At 59.8% G+C, this 17,256-nt stretch overlaps 2 protein-coding genes across 2 annotated transcripts; both read right to left on the bottom strand.

The window, feature by feature from the left end:
* Window positions 1-1,382: 1,382 nt before the first annotated feature.
* On the bottom strand, window positions 1,383-3,330 carry IRF2BP1 (interferon regulatory factor 2 binding protein 1). Its single transcript, XM_038766862.1, is given in 3 exon segments — window positions 1,383-2,145; window positions 2,147-2,741; window positions 2,774-3,330. Coding segments are annotated over 3 exon segments (1,869 nt in total). The 3' UTR covers window positions 1,383-1,428.
* Window positions 3,331-9,565: 6,235 nt separating this feature from the next.
* Window positions 9,566-16,391, bottom strand: LOC119946193 (Myb related transcription factor, partner of profilin). Its single transcript, XM_038767639.1, has 3 exons — window positions 16,193-16,391; window positions 14,094-14,660; window positions 9,566-10,152 (listed from the first exon to the last, which is right to left on the bottom strand). The coding sequence occupies exons 2-3, from the start codon at window positions 14,626-14,628 to the stop codon at window positions 9,566-9,568; spliced, it is 1,122 nt and encodes a 373-aa protein (XP_038623567.1). The 5' UTR covers window positions 14,629-14,660; window positions 16,193-16,391.
* Between the last annotated feature and the right edge of the window lie 865 nt (window positions 16,392-17,256).

Below are 17,256 nucleotides of genomic sequence, written 5' to 3' on the forward strand. Positions count from 1 at the left end.
GGCAGGTGCGGGCCAAGGACACAGAGATAACACGCGCCGTCTCCCGCCTTAACTCCCACCGTGCCGGGGGGGGGGGGGGGGGGGCGTCCATGGGTGTAGGGGGGGAGGTCTCCCTGTCGACCCGGGTTACCACCCCCTAAGCCACTAGTCTCCCCCCCGTCCCACCGGAGAGGAGACTGTCTCTATATGTTGCCAATTTGTACTTCCCAAGCGCTTAGTCCAGTGCTCTGCACATAGTAAGCGCTCAATAAATACGATTGATGATGATGATGAAGTAGAACAGTGGGAAAGGGCCCCTACGGACAGGGAGCAGCATCCCAGCCCTCCCACTCCCACCCCAACACGTGGGCCTGGGGACCGCGTGTCCGCCAGCCTGATCGTTGGGCCCGGAACGGCGAGCAGCTCCGCCAAGGTCGCCCCGAGCTTCCCACGGCCCGGTCGGCGCGGTCCTCCATCACTCCGGCTTGCAGCCCCGGTCCACCCTCTCCCGCTCTGCCCCTCGGTGGGACCGGAGCGGGGGAAAGGGCGGGCTACCGAGGGAAGGGCCGGGACCGGGCACGACGCCCTCGGCCCCCGTCCGCCCCCATCCACCCCAGGCGGCGGATAAGAAGGTTCCGGGTGTGAGGCTGGAACGGGCCCAAGTGGGGCCGGGGCCGCCGGGTCCCGTCCCCGCCCCGTCCCACCGGGCCCGGTCCCGGTCCCCGCCCAACCCCTGGCGCCCCCTGGTGGCGGAGCGGACGAGGCAAAGCAGCCGTGACACTCAACCAAAAAAAACCTCCCAAAAAACCAAAAACGGAACGGTTTATTGAAGGGGGGGGGGGGAAAAATGGTGTTTTATAAACAGCGTGTCTGCCCCTTCCTCCCCCCCCCAGCCCCCTAAAGCGCCAGAGCCCCCTCCCCCACCCTCCCCCCTCCCCGCGGACCCAGTTACAAGCAGCGCGAAAGCCAAGCAGCGAAGGGGGACAGGCGGCCCCCGGGGGGCCCACCCCCAGCCAGGGGCGAGGCCGGGAACTCCGTGGCGCGAAGCCCACCCCCTGCTGCGGGGGGAGGGTGGGGTGGTTAGTGTAGGGTCGCCCACAAGCCGCCGCCGCCCCCTCCCCCCCCCCCCCCCCCCACAAACATATAACAGCAACATGTTCCATACAGACTTGGCCGCCTCCCCTGCCCCACCAAGGCCGGTGAGATGAGTGGGGGGGCGGGGGAGGGACCCACGTGGCGGGGGTGGCGGGTGTGTGTGAGGGGGGGTGGTGGGAGGGAGCCCCCGCCGGAGCCCCGGAGCTGCCACGGCCCCCCCGAGGTGCCGGGGGCCAGTTTACAAAGAGCTATGTACAGGGTCAGGTTCTGGGGGGCGGGTGGGTGGGTGGAGGGGGGTGGTGGGGGGGCGGATGGGGACGGGAGGGGAGAATAATTTAGCAGCCAGGCGGGCCCCTAGGGGTCACGCTCCTTCTTGACCTTGACGTCTCCGGCCAGGATGGTGGCGATCTCCCCCTGCATGAAGGCCCAAGGCACGCTGGACCCCACCAGGGGGCAACGGTCGCCGCTGGGGCAGTAGACCTCCCCGGCCGGACCCTGCGCCTTGATGAACTCGCGCGAGCAGGGGAAACAGAACTTGTGCCCGGGCACCGACGGGCACTGCACGAAGTGGGTATCCTCCAGCCGCTCGCGGCAGATGGTGCAGCAGAGCGGGGCGCCGGGGGCCGGGCCGGACGAGTCGGGCACCCCGGCCGCCTCCTGCCCGTGCCCGCCCCCCGCCGCCGAGGAGGCCACCGAGGCGGCGGCGGAGGAGGAGGAGCCGGAGGAGGAGGAGGAGGAGGAGGAGGAGGAGGAGGAGGAAGAGGAGGGCGCGGGCAGGTCGCCGTTGCGGGTGACCAGGCGGTGCTGGGCCGGGCTGACGGGGCTGGCGCTGCTCTGGCGGCCGCCCGGCGTGGTCGAGTGGACGGCGTTGGACTCCTTGGGGGACTGGCCCAGGGCGTCCGCCACGTTCTTCAGCGCCGCGATGGGCGTGGGGGCCCCGGCCGCCTCGGCCAGCGGCGCCAGGCCCGGGTACAGGCCCCAGTGCTGCTGCCGCTGCTGCTGCTCCTCCCCGGTCAGCTTGCCGGGGCCCTCGCCCTCGGGCTCGGGGGAGGCGCGGCGGCGGCGGGGGGGGCGGGGGCCGGGCCAGCGCCGGGCCGCGGAGGCCGCAGAGGGCGGGGGGCGGCCCCCCGGCGGCGGCGGCGGCGGCGGCGGCGGCGGCGCAGGCCCCGTCCAGGAACTGCTGGGGCAGGGCCTCGGGGGGCGCGGGCTCCTTGAAGCTGCGCACGCTCTCGGTCAGCAGCTCGGCCAGCTGGCGCCAGTCGCCGGAGCCGTGCCGCTTCTCGTACTCCAGGTACTTGAAGCCGGACGAGATGACCTTGCCCGGCTCCTTGAGCGCGTCCTGGAACATCTGCTTGGCCACGGCCAGCACGCCGGCGTAGACGTTGCCCGAGCCGGACGGGTACTCCGTGAACAGCTTCAGCTCGAACTCGTAGCCCGGCGGGCGGGCGGCGGCGTCGAAGGCGAAGACGCGGCCCACCAGCCCGTGGTCCTTCTTGAAGCGGACGTTGAAGGGGGCGCAGGCGGAGAGCGCCAGCAGCTGCTCGCGCACGGGCTTGGGGCGCCCGTGCCACTCCTCCGCCCGCCCTCGCATGGCGTCGTTCAGCTCCGCCAGGCACTCGGCGCTGCGCTGCTTCTCCTTCTCGAAGTCGCCGTAGGCCGGCCGCCCGCCGCCGCCCCGCCGCCGCCGCCCCGACGCCCGGGCCCGGCCGGGGCGGGCAGCGCCAGCCCGCGCCCGCCCAGCCCGGACACGGCCGCCAGCAGCCCCGGGGTGACCAGGCCGGCGGGCACCGGGCCCACCAGGGCCCGCCGGGCCGTGGGGCTGTGGCGACTGGCGCCGCCCTCGCCCTCCTCGTTGCGGCCCAGCCCGTTGGGCAGCCTGGGGCTCAGGCTGTACTCGACGGGGGCCCCGGCGGCGCTGGGCCCGCCCCCTCGGGCGCGCTCGCCGCCGTAGCGGTCCCGGCCCGGTTCCCCGGCGGAGGAGGGGGGCCCGCCGGGCTCCTTGGAGGCTGCGCCGCCGCCGCCGCCGCCGCCGCCGGGCTTGTGGCCGGGGGGCCCGGGCGAGCGGCCCTCGGGCAGCACGTGGCCCCGCTTGAGCTGGCGGGCGGCGTCGATGAGCAGCTCGATGCGGTCGGCGCCCTCGAAGTTGACGCAGCCGCGGCACACGGCCTCGCTGAAGTCCCACACCATGGCCCACGGCATCTTGGGCAGGTCGCACAGGTAGCACCACTGGCGACGCGACGCCGCCCCCGCCGCCATGGCCGCCCCGGCCCCGCCCCCCTCCTCCTCCTCCTCTTCCTCCTCCTCCTCCTCCTGTCCTCCTGCCCGGCCCGGGCCGCGCGGGAGAGGCGGCCGGCGGGGGCGGGGGGGGGTCGCGGGGACGCAGGCCCGGGCCCGGGCCCGGCTCCCGCCTCGCTTCGGCTTCGCCCTCCCGCTCCTCCTCGCCCGCCCGCCCTTCCGCCTCAGCCGCGCGCACGCGCACGCGCGCGCCCCCCCGTTCGATCGCTCGCTCTCGCGCGCGCGCGCCCCCCGCCCCGTTCGATCGCGCGCCCGTCCCGCTCGCCCGCCCGCCCGCCCGCTCCAAGGGAAACTTACATAAGTCGCCGGCAAAGCCTTCTGGGAAATGGAGTCCCGCCGGGGCGGCGCTCTTAAAGGGGACTCGACCCTCCGACACTCTCTTTAATAACGATAATAAGGATGGGGGCATTTGTTAAGCGCTTCCTCTGTGCAAAGCGCTGTTCTAAGCCCCGGGGGGGGATACAAGGCGATCAAGTGGTCCCGCGCAGGGCTCACAGTCTTAACTCCCATTTTACAGACGAGGTAACTGAGGCTCGGACAGGTTAACCAAGCTCGCTCTCTTCCTCCCTTCAAGGCCCTACTGAGAGCTCACCTCCTCCTTCCTCTCCCCCTCCATCCCCCGCATCTTACCTCCTTCCCTTCCCCACAGCACCTGTATATATGTAGATATGTTTGTACATATTTATTACTCTTTATTTATTTTACCTGTACATATCTATTCTATTTATTTTATAAATAAATATTTTATAAATAAATCGTATAAATACGATTGATGATGATGATATGTTTGTACATATTTATTACTCTATTTATTTATTTTATTTGTACATATCTACTCTATTTTATTTTGTTAGTATGTTTGGTTTTGTTCCCTGTCTCCCCCTTTTAGACTGTGAGCCCACTGTTGGGTAGGGACTGTCTCTAGATGTTGCCAACTTGGACTTCCCAAGCGCTTAGTACAGTGCTCTGCGCACAGGAAGCGCTCAATAAATACGATTGATGATGATACAAGGCGATCAAGTGGTCCCACGCAGGGCTCACAGTCTTAATTCCCATTTTACAGACGAGGTAACTGAGGCTCGGAGACGTTAACCAAGCTCGCTCTCTTCCTCCCTTCAAGGCCCTACTGAGAGCTCACCTCCTCCTTCCTCTCCCCCTCCATCCCCCGCATCTTACCTCCTTCCCTTCCCCACAGCACCTGTATATATGTAGATATGTTTGTACATATTTATTACTCTTTACTTATTTTACCTGTACATATCTATTCTATTTATTTTATTTTGTTAATGTGTTTGGTTTTGTTCCCTGTCTCCCCCTTTTAGACTGTGAGCCCACTGTTGGGTAGGGACTGTCTCTAGATGTTGCCAACTTGGACTTCCCAAGCGCTTAGTACAGTGCTCTCTGCACACAGTAAGCGCTCAATAAATACAATTGATTGATTGATTGATTCCCCACAGCACCTGTATATATGTATATATGTTTGTACATATTTATTACTCTATTTCTTTATTTTACTTGTACCTATCTATTCTATTTATATTATTTGGTTAGTATGTTTGGTTCTGTTCTCTGTCTCCCCCTTTTAGACTGTGAGCCCACTGTTGGGGAGGGACTGTCTCTATATGTTGCCAACTTGCACTTCCCAAGCGCTTAGTACAGTGCTCTGTACACAGTAAGCGCTCAATAAATACGATTGATGGTGATGATATGTTTGTACATATTTATTACTCTATTTATTTATTTATTTATTTTACTTGTACCTATCTATTCTATTTATTTTATTTTGTTAGTATGTTTGGTTTTGTTCTCTGTCTCCCCCTTTTAGACTGTGAGCCCACTGTTGGGTAGGGACTGTCTCTAGATGTTGCCAGCTTGTAGTTCCCAAGCGCTTAGTACAGTGCTCTCTGCACACAGTAAGCGCTCAATAAATACGATTGATGATGATGATGATGATTACTCTATTTTACTTGTACCTATCTATTCTATTTATTTTATTTTGTTAGTATGTTTGGTTTTGTTCTCTGTCTCCCCCGTTTAGACTGCGAGCCCACTATTGGGTAGGGACTGTCTCTGTATGTTGCCAACTTGGACTTCCCAAGCGCTTAGTACAGTGCTCTCTGCACACAGTAAGCGCTCAATAAATACGATTGATGATGATATGCTTGTACATATTTATTACTCTATTTACTTATTTATTTATTTTACTTGTACCTATCTATTCTATTTATTTTATTCTGTTAGTATGTTTGGTTTTGTTCTCCGTCTCCCCCTTCTAGCCTGTGAGCCCACTGTTGGGTAGGGACCGTCTCTATATGTTGCCAACTTGTACTTCCCAAGCGCTTAGTACAGTGCTCTGCACACAGTAAGCGCTCAGTTAATATGATTGATTGATTGATTGGGACACCCGGCCCGGGGTTTCCCCGCCGCCGCCGCCGCCGCGGCTTGCGAAGTGTTAATCTCCCGAGCCTCCTGCCCGGTGGACTCCATTTCCCAGCAGGCACCGCGGGCCGACGTGATGACGCACGCTCTCGCGCCCCCCTTTCTCCCACAACCCCTCGCGTTCCCCTCTCCATTTTCTTTCCCCTCTTCCGGTCCTCCCTCTATCCCGTCCCCGGCTCCTTCCGCTCCCTCCCCTATTCCGTTCCCCTTCTTTCCCCACCCCGGGGGGCTCGGAGTCGCGACCTCGTTATCATCATCAATCGTATTTATTGAGCGCTTACTATGTGCAGAGCACTGTACTAGGCGCTTGGGAAGTACAAATTGGCAACATATAGAGAAGGTCCCTACCCAACAGTGGGCTCACAGTCTAAAAGGGGGAGACAGAGAACAAAACCAAACATGCTAACAAAATAAAATAAATAGAATAGATAGGTACAAGTAAAATAAATAAATAGAGTAATAAATATGTACAAGCATATATACAGGTGCTGTGGGGAAGGGAAGGAGGTAAGGCGGGGGGATGGAGAGGGGGACGAGGGGGAGAGGAAGGAAGGGGCTCAGTCTGGGAAGGCCTCCTGGAGGAGGTGAGCTCTCAGGAGGGCCTTGAAGGGAGGAAGAGAGCTAGCCTCGTCGCAGCCTTAGGGCTGCAGATCGGCCACGGTGGGGGAAAGATTGGGAAACTGAGGCCGCACCAACCCCCCCCCCCCCCCATGTACAACTACATCAGTGGTATTTATTGAGCACTGACGGTGTTCAAAGCACCGCACTAATCGCCTGGGAGAGATCAGTCAGTCGTATTTATTGAGCACTAATGGTGTTCAAAGCACTGCACTAATCGCCTGGGAGAAATCAGTCAGTCGTATTTATTGAGCACTGACGGTGTTCAAAGCACCACACTAATCGCCTGGGAGAGATTAGTCAGTCGTATTTATTGAGCACTGACGGTGTTCAAAGCACCGCACTAATCGCCTGGGAGAGATCAGTCAGTCGTATTTATTGAGCACTTACGGTGTTCAAAGCACCGCACTAATCGCCTGGGAGAAATCAGTCAGTATTTATTGAGCACTTACGGTGTTCAAAGCACTGTACTAATCGCTTGGGAGAGATGTCAGTCGTACTTATTGAGCACTTAACGGTGTTCAAAGCACTGCACTAATCGCCTGGGAGAGATCAGTCAGTCGTATTTATTGAGCACTTACGGTGTTCAAACCACTGTACTAATCGCTTGGGAGAGATGTCAGTCGTACTTATTGAGCACTTACGGTGTTCAAAGCACTGCACTAATCGCCTGGGAGAGATCAGTCAGTCGTATTTATTGAGCACTTACGGTGTTCAAAACACTGCACTAATCGCTTGGGAGAGATCAGTCAGTCGTATTTATTGAGCACTGACGGTGTTCAAAACACCGCACTAATCGCCTGGGAGAGATCAGTCAGTCGTATTTATTGAGCACTTACGGTGTTCAAAGCACCGCACTAATCGCCTGGGAGAAATCAGTCAGTCGTATTTATTGAGCACTTACGGTGTTCAAAGCACTGCACTAAATCGCCTGGGAGAAACCAGTCAGTCGTATTTCTTGAGCGCTAATGGTGTGCAAATCACCGTACTTCTTAGCACTTGGTAGAGAATCAATTAATTGTCTTGAGCAATTACGGTGTGCATGGCACTGTACTAAGGCTTTGGGATAGAATCGATCAGTTATAGGTATTGAACACTTACTGTGTGCAAAGCACTGTACCAAGTGCTTGGTTGAGAACTTCCCAAGCGCTTAGTAGAGTGCTCTGCACACAGTAAGGGCTCAATAAATACGATTGAATGAATGAATGAATGAATCAAGTGTATTTATTGAGCACTTATCATCATCAATCGTATTTATTGAGCGCTTACTATGTGCAGAGCACTGTACTAAGCGCTTGGGAAGTACAAATTGGCAACATATAGAGACAGTCCCTACCCAACAGTGGGCTCACAGTCTAAAAGGGGGAGACAGAGAACAAAACCAAACATACTAACAAAATAAAATAAATAGAATAGATATGTACAAATAAAATAAATAAATAGAGTAGTAAATATGTACAAACATATATACATATATACAGGTGCTGTGGGGAAGGGAAGGAGGTAAGATGGGGGAATGGAGAGGGGGACGAGGGGGAGAGGAAGGAAGGGGCTCAGTCTGGGAAGGCCTCCTGGAGGAGGTGAGCTCTCAGCAGGGCCTTGAAGGGAGGAAGAGAGCGAGCTTGGCGGATGGGCAGAGGGAGGGCATTCCAGGCCCGGGGGATGACGTGGGCCGGGGCACTTACGGTGTGCAATGCCCTGTACTAAGCTTTTGGTAAAGAATCGATCAATCTTATTTGTTGAGCAATTACTGTACGAAGCCCTTGGGAGACAGTACGCTACAACAGAGTTGGTAGACACTTTCCCTGCCCGTAGTGGGTTTACAGTCACACTCCCTCAGGCTAGCCTCAGGGTGCTTCCGAGGAGGTGGCCGATCCGATCCAGGCACTTTGGGGCCCGGGGCCCTGTTGCTCTGGCTTCCCGTTGCCACCTCCTCCAGGAGGCCTTCCCAGACTGAGCCCCTTCCTTCCTCTCCCCCTCGTCCCCCTCTCCATCCCCCCATCTTACCTCCCTCCTTTCCCCACAGCACCTGTATATATGTATATATGTTTGTACATTTTTTTTTACTCTATTTATTTATTTCTACATATCTATTCCATTTTATTTTGTTAGTATGTTTGGTTTTGTTCTCTGTCTCCCCCTTTTAGACTGTGAGCCCACTGTTGGGTAGGGACTGTCTCTATATGTTGCCAATTTGTACTTCCCAAGCGCTTAGTACAGTGCTCTGCACATAGTAAGCGCTCAATAAATACGATTGATGATGATGAGGATCTCCCGCCCCCAGGAGATGCCCATCCCGCGCTTCCCCTCAATCCCTATCCCCCTTCCCTGGGCCAGGCCTGGCCAGCTGCCCTCATCCGGCGCACCGAATCCAGGGGCGTTTCTATTAAAAAATAGTTTATTGATCTTCTCTGACCGACGGGGTGAAAGTGCGGAGCCGGGGGCAAGAAGGAACCGGCCACGGACGGGACCCTAAGGGGTCATCCAGCCGGCTCCGTCTCCCCCAAATCACCAACAGCGCAGGGCTGGGGGCAAACCGAGGGCCCGTCCTGGGTCACCGCCTCGCCCTTCCCGCCGGTGGCCCCGAAAGGTGAGCCCCGGCCTCTCCAGTCCTTCCCACACCCCCAGATTCGGGCAGGGGAGGGTGCTTGCCCCCTCCACCCGCAATCGAGAACTGACAAAGGGGCAGGGTCCCCCCGGCTTGGCGGGGTGCAATCATTTTAGGTTTAGAAGTTCACGGGGGCTTGGGAGGGCGGGGTGGGGAGGCGAAGCTGGGTGCTCCCTAGCCTCACCTTGGATCAGTAATAAATAAAACCATGACAGCAGCTCCAGCTTTTGATTGAAAAGGCCCCGGGGGCGGTGGGATGTGGGGGGCGGTTTCAGGGTCCTTCCTTCCTCGGAGCTCCATCACTGGGGTGGGGGCAAGCAGAGGGGTCTGTTGGAGGGGCGGGGATTCAGGCACTAGAGAGGAACTGGGGGGGTGGGCTCAACCATGACCGCCCCCCTCTCCCGGGGGAAGAGGAGACGGGGCAGAATGAGTTGGGGGAGCAGGCAGGGAGGAGGGCAGCTGGAGGGGGGGGGGGGGACCCGGTGGGCATCGGATCAGGGTGCGGGGAGGGTGCCGCTCCCCTCTCCCCCATCACAGATTCTTCCACCGGCCCCGCCTCTTGCGGGTCGGGAAGCCTTTTCGGCGCTTGGCTGGGGGGGACTCGCGTGCGGGGGCCGGCCTGGCCCCTCCGCCCTCCTCCCCGCCCCCTCCCGCGCCCCCCTCCGCCGCCGGCTCGGGCGAGGCCTCCACCTTGGGGGGCCGGGGCCCGGGCGGGGGCTGCGGTGGCCCCGGGGCGGCCGGGCCCGGGAGGAGCGGGAGCAGGGTGGCCAGCACGTGGCTCAGTTTGTCCAGGCCCTGGCGGAGGGCCCCCGCCAGCTCGCGGACGGCCGCCGTGGTCTCCCGCTGCGCCTGCAGAAAGTCCAGGGACGGGTCGAGGGGCGGCGGCGGGGACGGGGCGTCCTCCCCGCGGGGCGAGGGGCCCGGCCGGGCCGGGGGCCGGGAAGGGGCCGGGGAAGGGGCCAAGCGGGGCAGCTGGATGATCTGCAGCGGCGGCGGGGCCGGAGGCGGGGCGGGAGAGTCGCGCTCCTTGGGCCGGACCAGGGTCCCGTCCAGCGGGCAGCAGGAGGCTCGGGCGGAGGGCTCTGGGCTGCTACACACTTTGCCCCGGGCCGGCGTCTCTGTGGAGAAAGGGCAGGACGGAGAGAGACACACGGGGAGATGGGTTGGGGGACGGGGACACACAGGCAGGGCCGAGGGCACTGAGGGCCACAGAACTGAAGCGGCTTGCCCAAAGTCGCCCGGCTGACGAGTGGCGGAGTGGGGATTTGAACCCGTGACCTCGGACTCCAAAGCCCGGGCTCTTTCCACCGAGCCCCTCTGCTTCTATTTTATTTGGTTGTACAACCAAAATATGTACAATATGGTTGGACATATTTATTACTCTATTTATTTATTTATTTTACTTGTACATTTCTATCCTATTTATTTTATTTTGTTGGTATGTTTGGTTCTGTTCTCTGTCTCCCCCTCTTAGACTGTGAGCCCACTGTTGGGTAGGGACTGTCTCTATGTGTTGCCAATTTGTACTTCCCAAGCGCTTAGTACAGTGCTCGGCACATAGTAAGCGCTCAATAAATACGATTGATTGATTGATTTTGCAGTATGTTTGGTTTTGTCTCCCCCTTGTAGACTGGGAGCCCACTGTTGGGTAGGGGCTGTCTCTAGATGTTGCCAATTTGGGCTTCCCCAGCGCTTAGTCCAGTGCTCTGCACACAGTAAGCGCTCAATAAATACCATTGATGATGATGACGCGGAGGGGAGCAGGGAGAGACAGAGTGGGTCAGGGAAACAGAGAGGGAGTCTCAAAAGGGGAGATGACAGGGGCCAAGAGACACACACAGAGCATCTGAGAGACAGAGGGGTGTCGCAGAGGTCCACCACAGTCTGCCTCTCCCTGCTCCCTCTTGGCCTGTCAATCAATCAATCAATCAATCGTATTTATTGAGCGCTTACTGCGTGCAGAGCACTGGACTAAGCGCTTGGGAAGTACAAGTTGGCAACATACAGAGACAGTCCCTACCCAACAGTGGGCTCACAGTCTAAAAGGGGGGCTCACAGTCTAAAAGGCCTGTCCCCTTCCCACTGAGCTACTGAGAGCCGGGGGCCTGGGGAAATAATTATAATAGCAATAATAATGGTTAATAATGGTCATGGGTTCGAATTCCGGCTCCACCACATGTCTGCTGTGCGACATTGGGCAAGTCACTTAATTTCTCTGAGCCTCAGTGACCGCATCTGTAAAATGGGGATTAAGACTGTGAGCCCCACGTGGGACAACCTGATCACCTTGTAGCCCCCCAGTGCTTAGAACAGTGCTTGGCACATGGTAAGCACTTAACAAATGCCATTATTATTATTATTAAGCGCTTACTACGCGCCAAGCACTGTTCTAAGCACTGGGGTAGCTACAAGGTAATCCGGTTGTCCCACGTGTGGCTCCCGGTCTTGATTCCCGTTTTACAGAGGAGGTGACAGAGGTCCAGAGAAGTGAAGCCACTTGCCCGCGGTCACCCAGCAGACAAGTGGCGGAGTCGGGATTAGAAACCAGGTCCTCCGACTCCCGAGCCCGGGCTCCTTCCCCTAGGCCATGCCCCCGGATGGCTGCGGGGCTGGATCACGAAGCAGCATGGCTCAGTGGAAAGAGCCCGGGCTTTGGAGTCAGAGGTCATGGGTTCAAATCCCGGCCCTGCCAATTCATTCACTCATTCAATCGTATTTATTGAGCCGTTACTGTGTGCAGAGCACTGTACTAAGCGCTTGGGAAGTACAAGTTGGCGACATATAGAGGCGGTCCCTACCCAACAGTGGGCTCACGGTCTAGAAGGGGGAGAATTGTCAGCTGGGTGACTCTGGGCAAGTCGCTTGACTTCCCTGGGCGTCAGTCCCCTCATCTGTAAAATGGGGATTAAGACTGTGATCACCTTGTAACCTCCTCGGCGCTTAGAACAGTGCTTTGCACATAGTAAGCGCTTAACAAATGCCATTACTATTAATTATTATTATTAAGCGCTTACTGTGCCTCAGTTCCCTCATCTGTAAAATGGGGATGAAGACGGTGAGCCCGCCATGGGACAACCTGATCACCTTGTAACCTCCCCGGCGCTTAGAACAGTGCTATGCACATAGTAAGCGTTTAACAAATGCCATTATTATTATTAAGCGCTTACTGTGCCTCAGTTCCCTCATCTGTAAAATGGGGATGAAGACGGTGAGCCCCCCATGGGACAACCTGATCACCTTGTAACCTCCCCGGCGCTTAGAACAGTGCTATGCACATAGTAAGCACTTAATAAATGCCATCATTATTATCATTATTAACAGCCATCATCAACATCATCATTAACAGCCATCTCCCCCTTTTAGACTGTGAGCCCACTGTTGGGTAGGGACTGTCTCTCTATGTTGCCAACTTGCCCTTCCCAAGCGCTTAGTACAGTGCTCTGCACACCGTAAGAGCTCAATAAATACGATTGATTGATTCCCCCTTTTAGACTGTGAGCCCACTGTTGGGTAGGGACCGCCTATGTTGCCAACTTGTCCTTCCCAAGCGCTTAGTACAGTGCTCTGCACACCGTAAGGGCTCAATAAATATGACTGATTGACTGATTCCCCCTTTTAGCCTGTGAGCCCGCTGTCGGGTAGGGACCGTTGCCAACTTGTCCTTCCCAAGGATTAACTGATTGATTCCCCCTTTTAGACTGTGAGCCCACTGTTGGGTAGGGACCGTCTCTCTATGTTGCCAACTTGTCCTTCCCAAGCGCTCAGTACAGTGCTCCGCACACAGTAAGGGCTATATAAATACGATTGATTGATTGATTGATTCCCCCTTTTAGACTGTCAGCCCGCTGTTGGGTAGGGACCGTCTCTCTATGTTGCCAACTTGTCCTTCCCAAGCGCTTAGCACAGTGCTCCACACACCGTAAGGGCTCAATAAATACGACTGATTGATTGACTGACTGATTCCCCCTTTTAGACTGTGAGCCCACTGTCGGGTAGGGACCGTCTATGTTGCCAACTTGTGCTTCCCAAGCGCTTAGCACGGTGCTCCGCACACCGTACGGGCTCAATAAATACGACTGATTGATTGATTCCCCCTTTTAGACTGTGAGCCCGCTGTCGGGTAGGGACCGTCTATGTTGCCAACTTGTCCTTCCCAAGCGCTTAGCACAGTGCTCCGCACACCGTAAGGGCTCAATAAATACGATTGATTGATCCCCCCTTTTAGACTGTGAGCCCGCTGTCGGGTAGGGACCGTCTATGTTGCCAACTTGTCCTTCCCAAGCGCTCAGCACAGTGCTCCGCACACCGTAAGGGCTCAATAAATACGATTGATTGACTGATTCCCCCTTTTAGCCTGTGAGCCCGCTGTCGGGTAGGGACCGTTGCCAACTTGTCCTTCCCAAGCGCTTAGCACAGTGCTCCGCACACCGTAAGGGCTCAATAAATACGATTGATTGACTGATTCCCCCTTTTAGCCTGTGAGCCCGCTGTTGGGTAGGGACCGCCTCTCTATTAGAGTTGCCAACTTGTGCTTCCCAAGCGCTTAGCACAGTGCTCCGCACACCGTAAGGGCTCAATAAATACGATTGATTGACTGATTCCCCCTTTTAGCCTGTGAGCCCGCTGTCGGGTAGGGACCGTTGCCAACTTGTCCTTCCCAAGCGCTTAGCACAGCGCTCTGCACACAGTAAGGGCTATATAAATACGATTGATTGATTGATTCCCCCTTTTAGACCGTCAGCCCGCTGTTGGGTAGGGCCCGTCTCTCTATGTTGCCGACTTGTCCTTCCCAAGCGCTTAGCACAGTGCTCCGCACACCGTTAGGGCTCAATAAATACGATTGATTGACTGATTCCCCCTTTTAGCCTGTGAGCCCGCTGTCGGGTAGGGACCGTTGCCAACTTGTCCTTCCCAAGCGCTCAGCACAGCGCTCTGCACACAGTAAGCGCTCAGTTTGATTGATCATTATGCCCTGGAGTGTGGGCGCCTGGGCGTTGGGGTGCGGGGGGGGGGGGGGAGGGTGAGGCAGCCCCCCAACGCCCCCCACCCCCCGTCTCACCGCTCCGCCGTTCGTCCGCCAGCAGGTAGCGGCGCCCGAAGGCCCCCGCGGCGGCGGGCAGGGGTTGGAAGGGAGCGGGGGCGGCCTTCCCCGCGGGCTCGGGCGGCCCGCGTCCGCCGCCCCCGACGACGCCGGGCCCCAGGATGGCGAAGATGGTCTCCTCCTCGGCGGAGAAGGCGTTGGCGTTGGCGCTGGCGGCGGGGCCGTCGTCGTTGGCGGGGCCCCCGGCGCCCTGCGTGGAGTGGGGCACCCGGGCGAGCTTCTCCTTGGTGCGCCGCTTGAAGTCGTTCCAGCGCTTCTGCACCTCCTGGCCCGTTCGGCGCCACGTGGTGACGCCGTTGATCTTGGCGGCGATGCCCTCCCACAGCCGGCGCCGCTCCGCCACCGTCACCCGCCGGCTCTGCGGCCCGTACAGCTGCGGGTAGTGCGCCCGCACCTCCTGGATCAGGATCTGGTTCTCCTCGTACGAGAAGCGCGGCTTCCGCAGCCGGGTGATCTCCTCCGCCGCCCCCGCCGCCGCCGCCTCGTCCGCCATCCCCGGCCCGGGGCCTCCTCCGGCATCGGGGGCTGCGGGGAGGGCGAGGGCTGAGCGCCGACGGCCCACCCCGCCCGGCGACCCCCCACCGGGAAGGAGCCGACGACTTGACCCGTTAACGAGGGGTGCTTTCCAAGCGCGTAGCGCCGTGCTCTGCACGTACTTGTACTTCCCGAGCGCTTAGCGCAGTGCTCTGCACCCAGCAATAGCCCGATAAATACGATCGATGATGATAAGTCGGCGCTCAATAAGGGCGATTGAATGAAGGACGCTTGGCCCGGGAAGCGGTCCCGGCGCGGGGCGGGGGTGTAAGGGGGAGATGTCCCGGGGCCCGTCCGCCGTTCCCAGCCCTCCCGTCCCCGGCGGCACTCACCCCCGCCCCCGCCCCGGGCCCCGGGGCCCGGCTCCGGTCCGGCCGCTCTCGAGCGCGTCGCTCCCGCCGCCCGGACCCCTGCCCGCCCCGCCCCCACCTCGCCCACGGCGACACACACACACACACACACACACACACACACACGGAGCCCCGACCCCTCCCGACGCCCCGGCGGCCGCTCCCCCCCCCCTCCCGCCCCCCGCGCGCAGGCGCACTCGGCCGAGCGAGGCGCGGGATGGGAGGGGGGGCGACCACTCGCGGGGCGCGGGGACTGCGCGTGCGCGGGCCGGTGACGCTCCCCCGTGTCCCCTGCTCCCCACCACCGCCTACCCCCTCGGTCGCCACGCAGGCCCGGCGTCCCTCCCGCCCGGCCTGTTTCCATGGCGACCGCGGCCCGGCGGGGGGGGGGGGGAGGGAGAACGAGAGGGAGAGAGAGAGACGGGGGGAACGGCGCCGCCTCCTGGTCCCCCCTCCGCGCGGGGCATTTCGGGACGGCGCCTCCCTCGGGGGAGTCCTCCAGGAATCGCTCCTTTCCCTCCGATGCCCTTGCCCGCCTCCAGCTGCCAGGAGCCGGGCCGGGGGGGTTCTGGCGACGGACCCCCCCCCCAATCCCCATCCCATCCCCCCCCCCCACCTCGGGCTGGAAGCCGGGGAAAGGACCGGGAGTCTGGGACACTCGGGTCCTGGTGTGGCCTCTGGTAACCACGGCAACCAAACCGCCTCTCCTCTCCCGCCCATCCCTCCCCTAACGCCCCTCACCCTCCCCACTTGCTCCGACCCCTGGGGCGGCTCCGTCTTGAACCGTTTCCCGGTGTCCCCGCGGCCTCAGCCTCCCCTCCCGTCTAGAGAACCGGTTCCGGATCCGCCACCGGGTCGGGCGGGATCGCGCTTCTGGCTTTCCCCCTCGGGGGCCGCGGTCCTGCGGGGCGGGTGGAGCGGCTGGTCCCGGTTTCCCGGCCGCGGGGGAAGCAGCACCATGGACAGGTTCGGGGCCGGCCGCCCCCGCCCCTTAGGTGGAGCCGGGATGCCGTGGTGGGTGGGGAGGGGACCGCTCCCGGAGGGTCACGGAGCCTCCGGGCCTGGGGAAGCCCCCTCTCTCCTTCCTCCAACCGGTCCTAGTTCTAGCCTAGAGCCTGTCCCCCCCCCACGATGCTCTCAGGACAGTGCACAGATCGCGCGCTCAATAAATACCATAGATTGAGTGATGGCGTGCCAGGCCAGCAGGGAGGTGTGGTGGCTTGAACACGGGAGGATGGGGTTCTTGGAGAGGGGGAGCGTGGAAGACTGAGGAGAGTATTGGATGGGGCGGGGGGGCGTCCAGCCTGCTCCTCGCCAGCCTGACTCGGGGGCCGCTTGGGTCTCCCGAGAGTCGGTGCCTGAGAAGCTGACGTCTGGTTGCCATGACAATGGGTTAAGGTGGTTGCTATAGCAGCAGTGAGGGCTGGGGATTAAAAATATCTACGAGGAGGTGTGTGCGTGTGTAGACGTATGTGACTGTGTGTGTGTGTGTGCCAGAGTGGGTACGCGTGCGGCTGTGTAGACGCGGCTGCGTTGGTCCGCGTGTCCGGGTCGGGATGGTCGCGGACCCGCGTGTCTTTAAATGCGTGTCAGTGTTGTGATGCTGTCACGGCGTTATCAGTGTGGAGGCGAACGTTAGCGCGGGTCCGCCGGTGCGTGGCACCGGGTCCCCGTGGGCCTCTGGTTGGTGTCTCTGTGTGTGTCGGTGTGTGTCACGGTGTGCCTCTGGTCAGGGTCTCTGGGCGTCAGTGTGGGCCACTTTCTGTCCCTGGTCAGCTCCTCTGTGTGGGTCCCTGTTGGTGACTGTGCGTCTCTGGTCGGTGCCTCGGCGGGGGCCGGTGTGTTTGTTGTGCGGCTCTGGCCGGTGTCTCCGTGTGCGGTAGTGTGTGTGCCACGGTGTATCCCTGGACGGTGCCTCTTTGTGTGTCAGCGTGCGTCGCTGTGTCACTGTGTAGCTCTGGTCGGTGCCTCTGTGTGTGTCCATGTGTCTCATTGTGTCGCTGCGTGACTCTGTGTGTCCCGTCCTCCATCTTTATCCCCGTTGCCACTGGCAACCAGTCCCTTTGGCGCTGGCCCTCGCCGGCTTCTGGCCCACAGCTCCTTCCCTTCCCCCCACCCCGGCCCACCCCCTCCCAGGGTCTCAATGTGGCCAGAGGACAATGGGGAGCGGACAGATGGGGCCGGCCCCTCCCCCATCCCCCTAGACCGGGGTCCCATCTGCTCCAGGCCCCAGACGG

This window comes from Tachyglossus aculeatus, chromosome 26 (assembly GCF_015852505.1).
Source record: "Tachyglossus aculeatus isolate mTacAcu1 chromosome 26, mTacAcu1.pri, whole genome shotgun sequence".
Classification (NCBI taxonomy): Eukaryota; Metazoa; Chordata; class Mammalia; order Monotremata; family Tachyglossidae; genus Tachyglossus; species Tachyglossus aculeatus.

Coding starts and splice junctions, on each gene's coding strand:
- LOC119946193 (XM_038767639.1), bottom strand. CDS start 14,628: ATGGCGGACGAGGCGGCGGCGGCGGGGGCGGCGGAGGAGATCACCCGG. Junction 10,153..14,093: donor GGCGGACGAACGGCGGAGCG/GTGAGACGGGGG, acceptor CTTTCTCCACAG/AGACGCCGGCCCGGGGCAAA.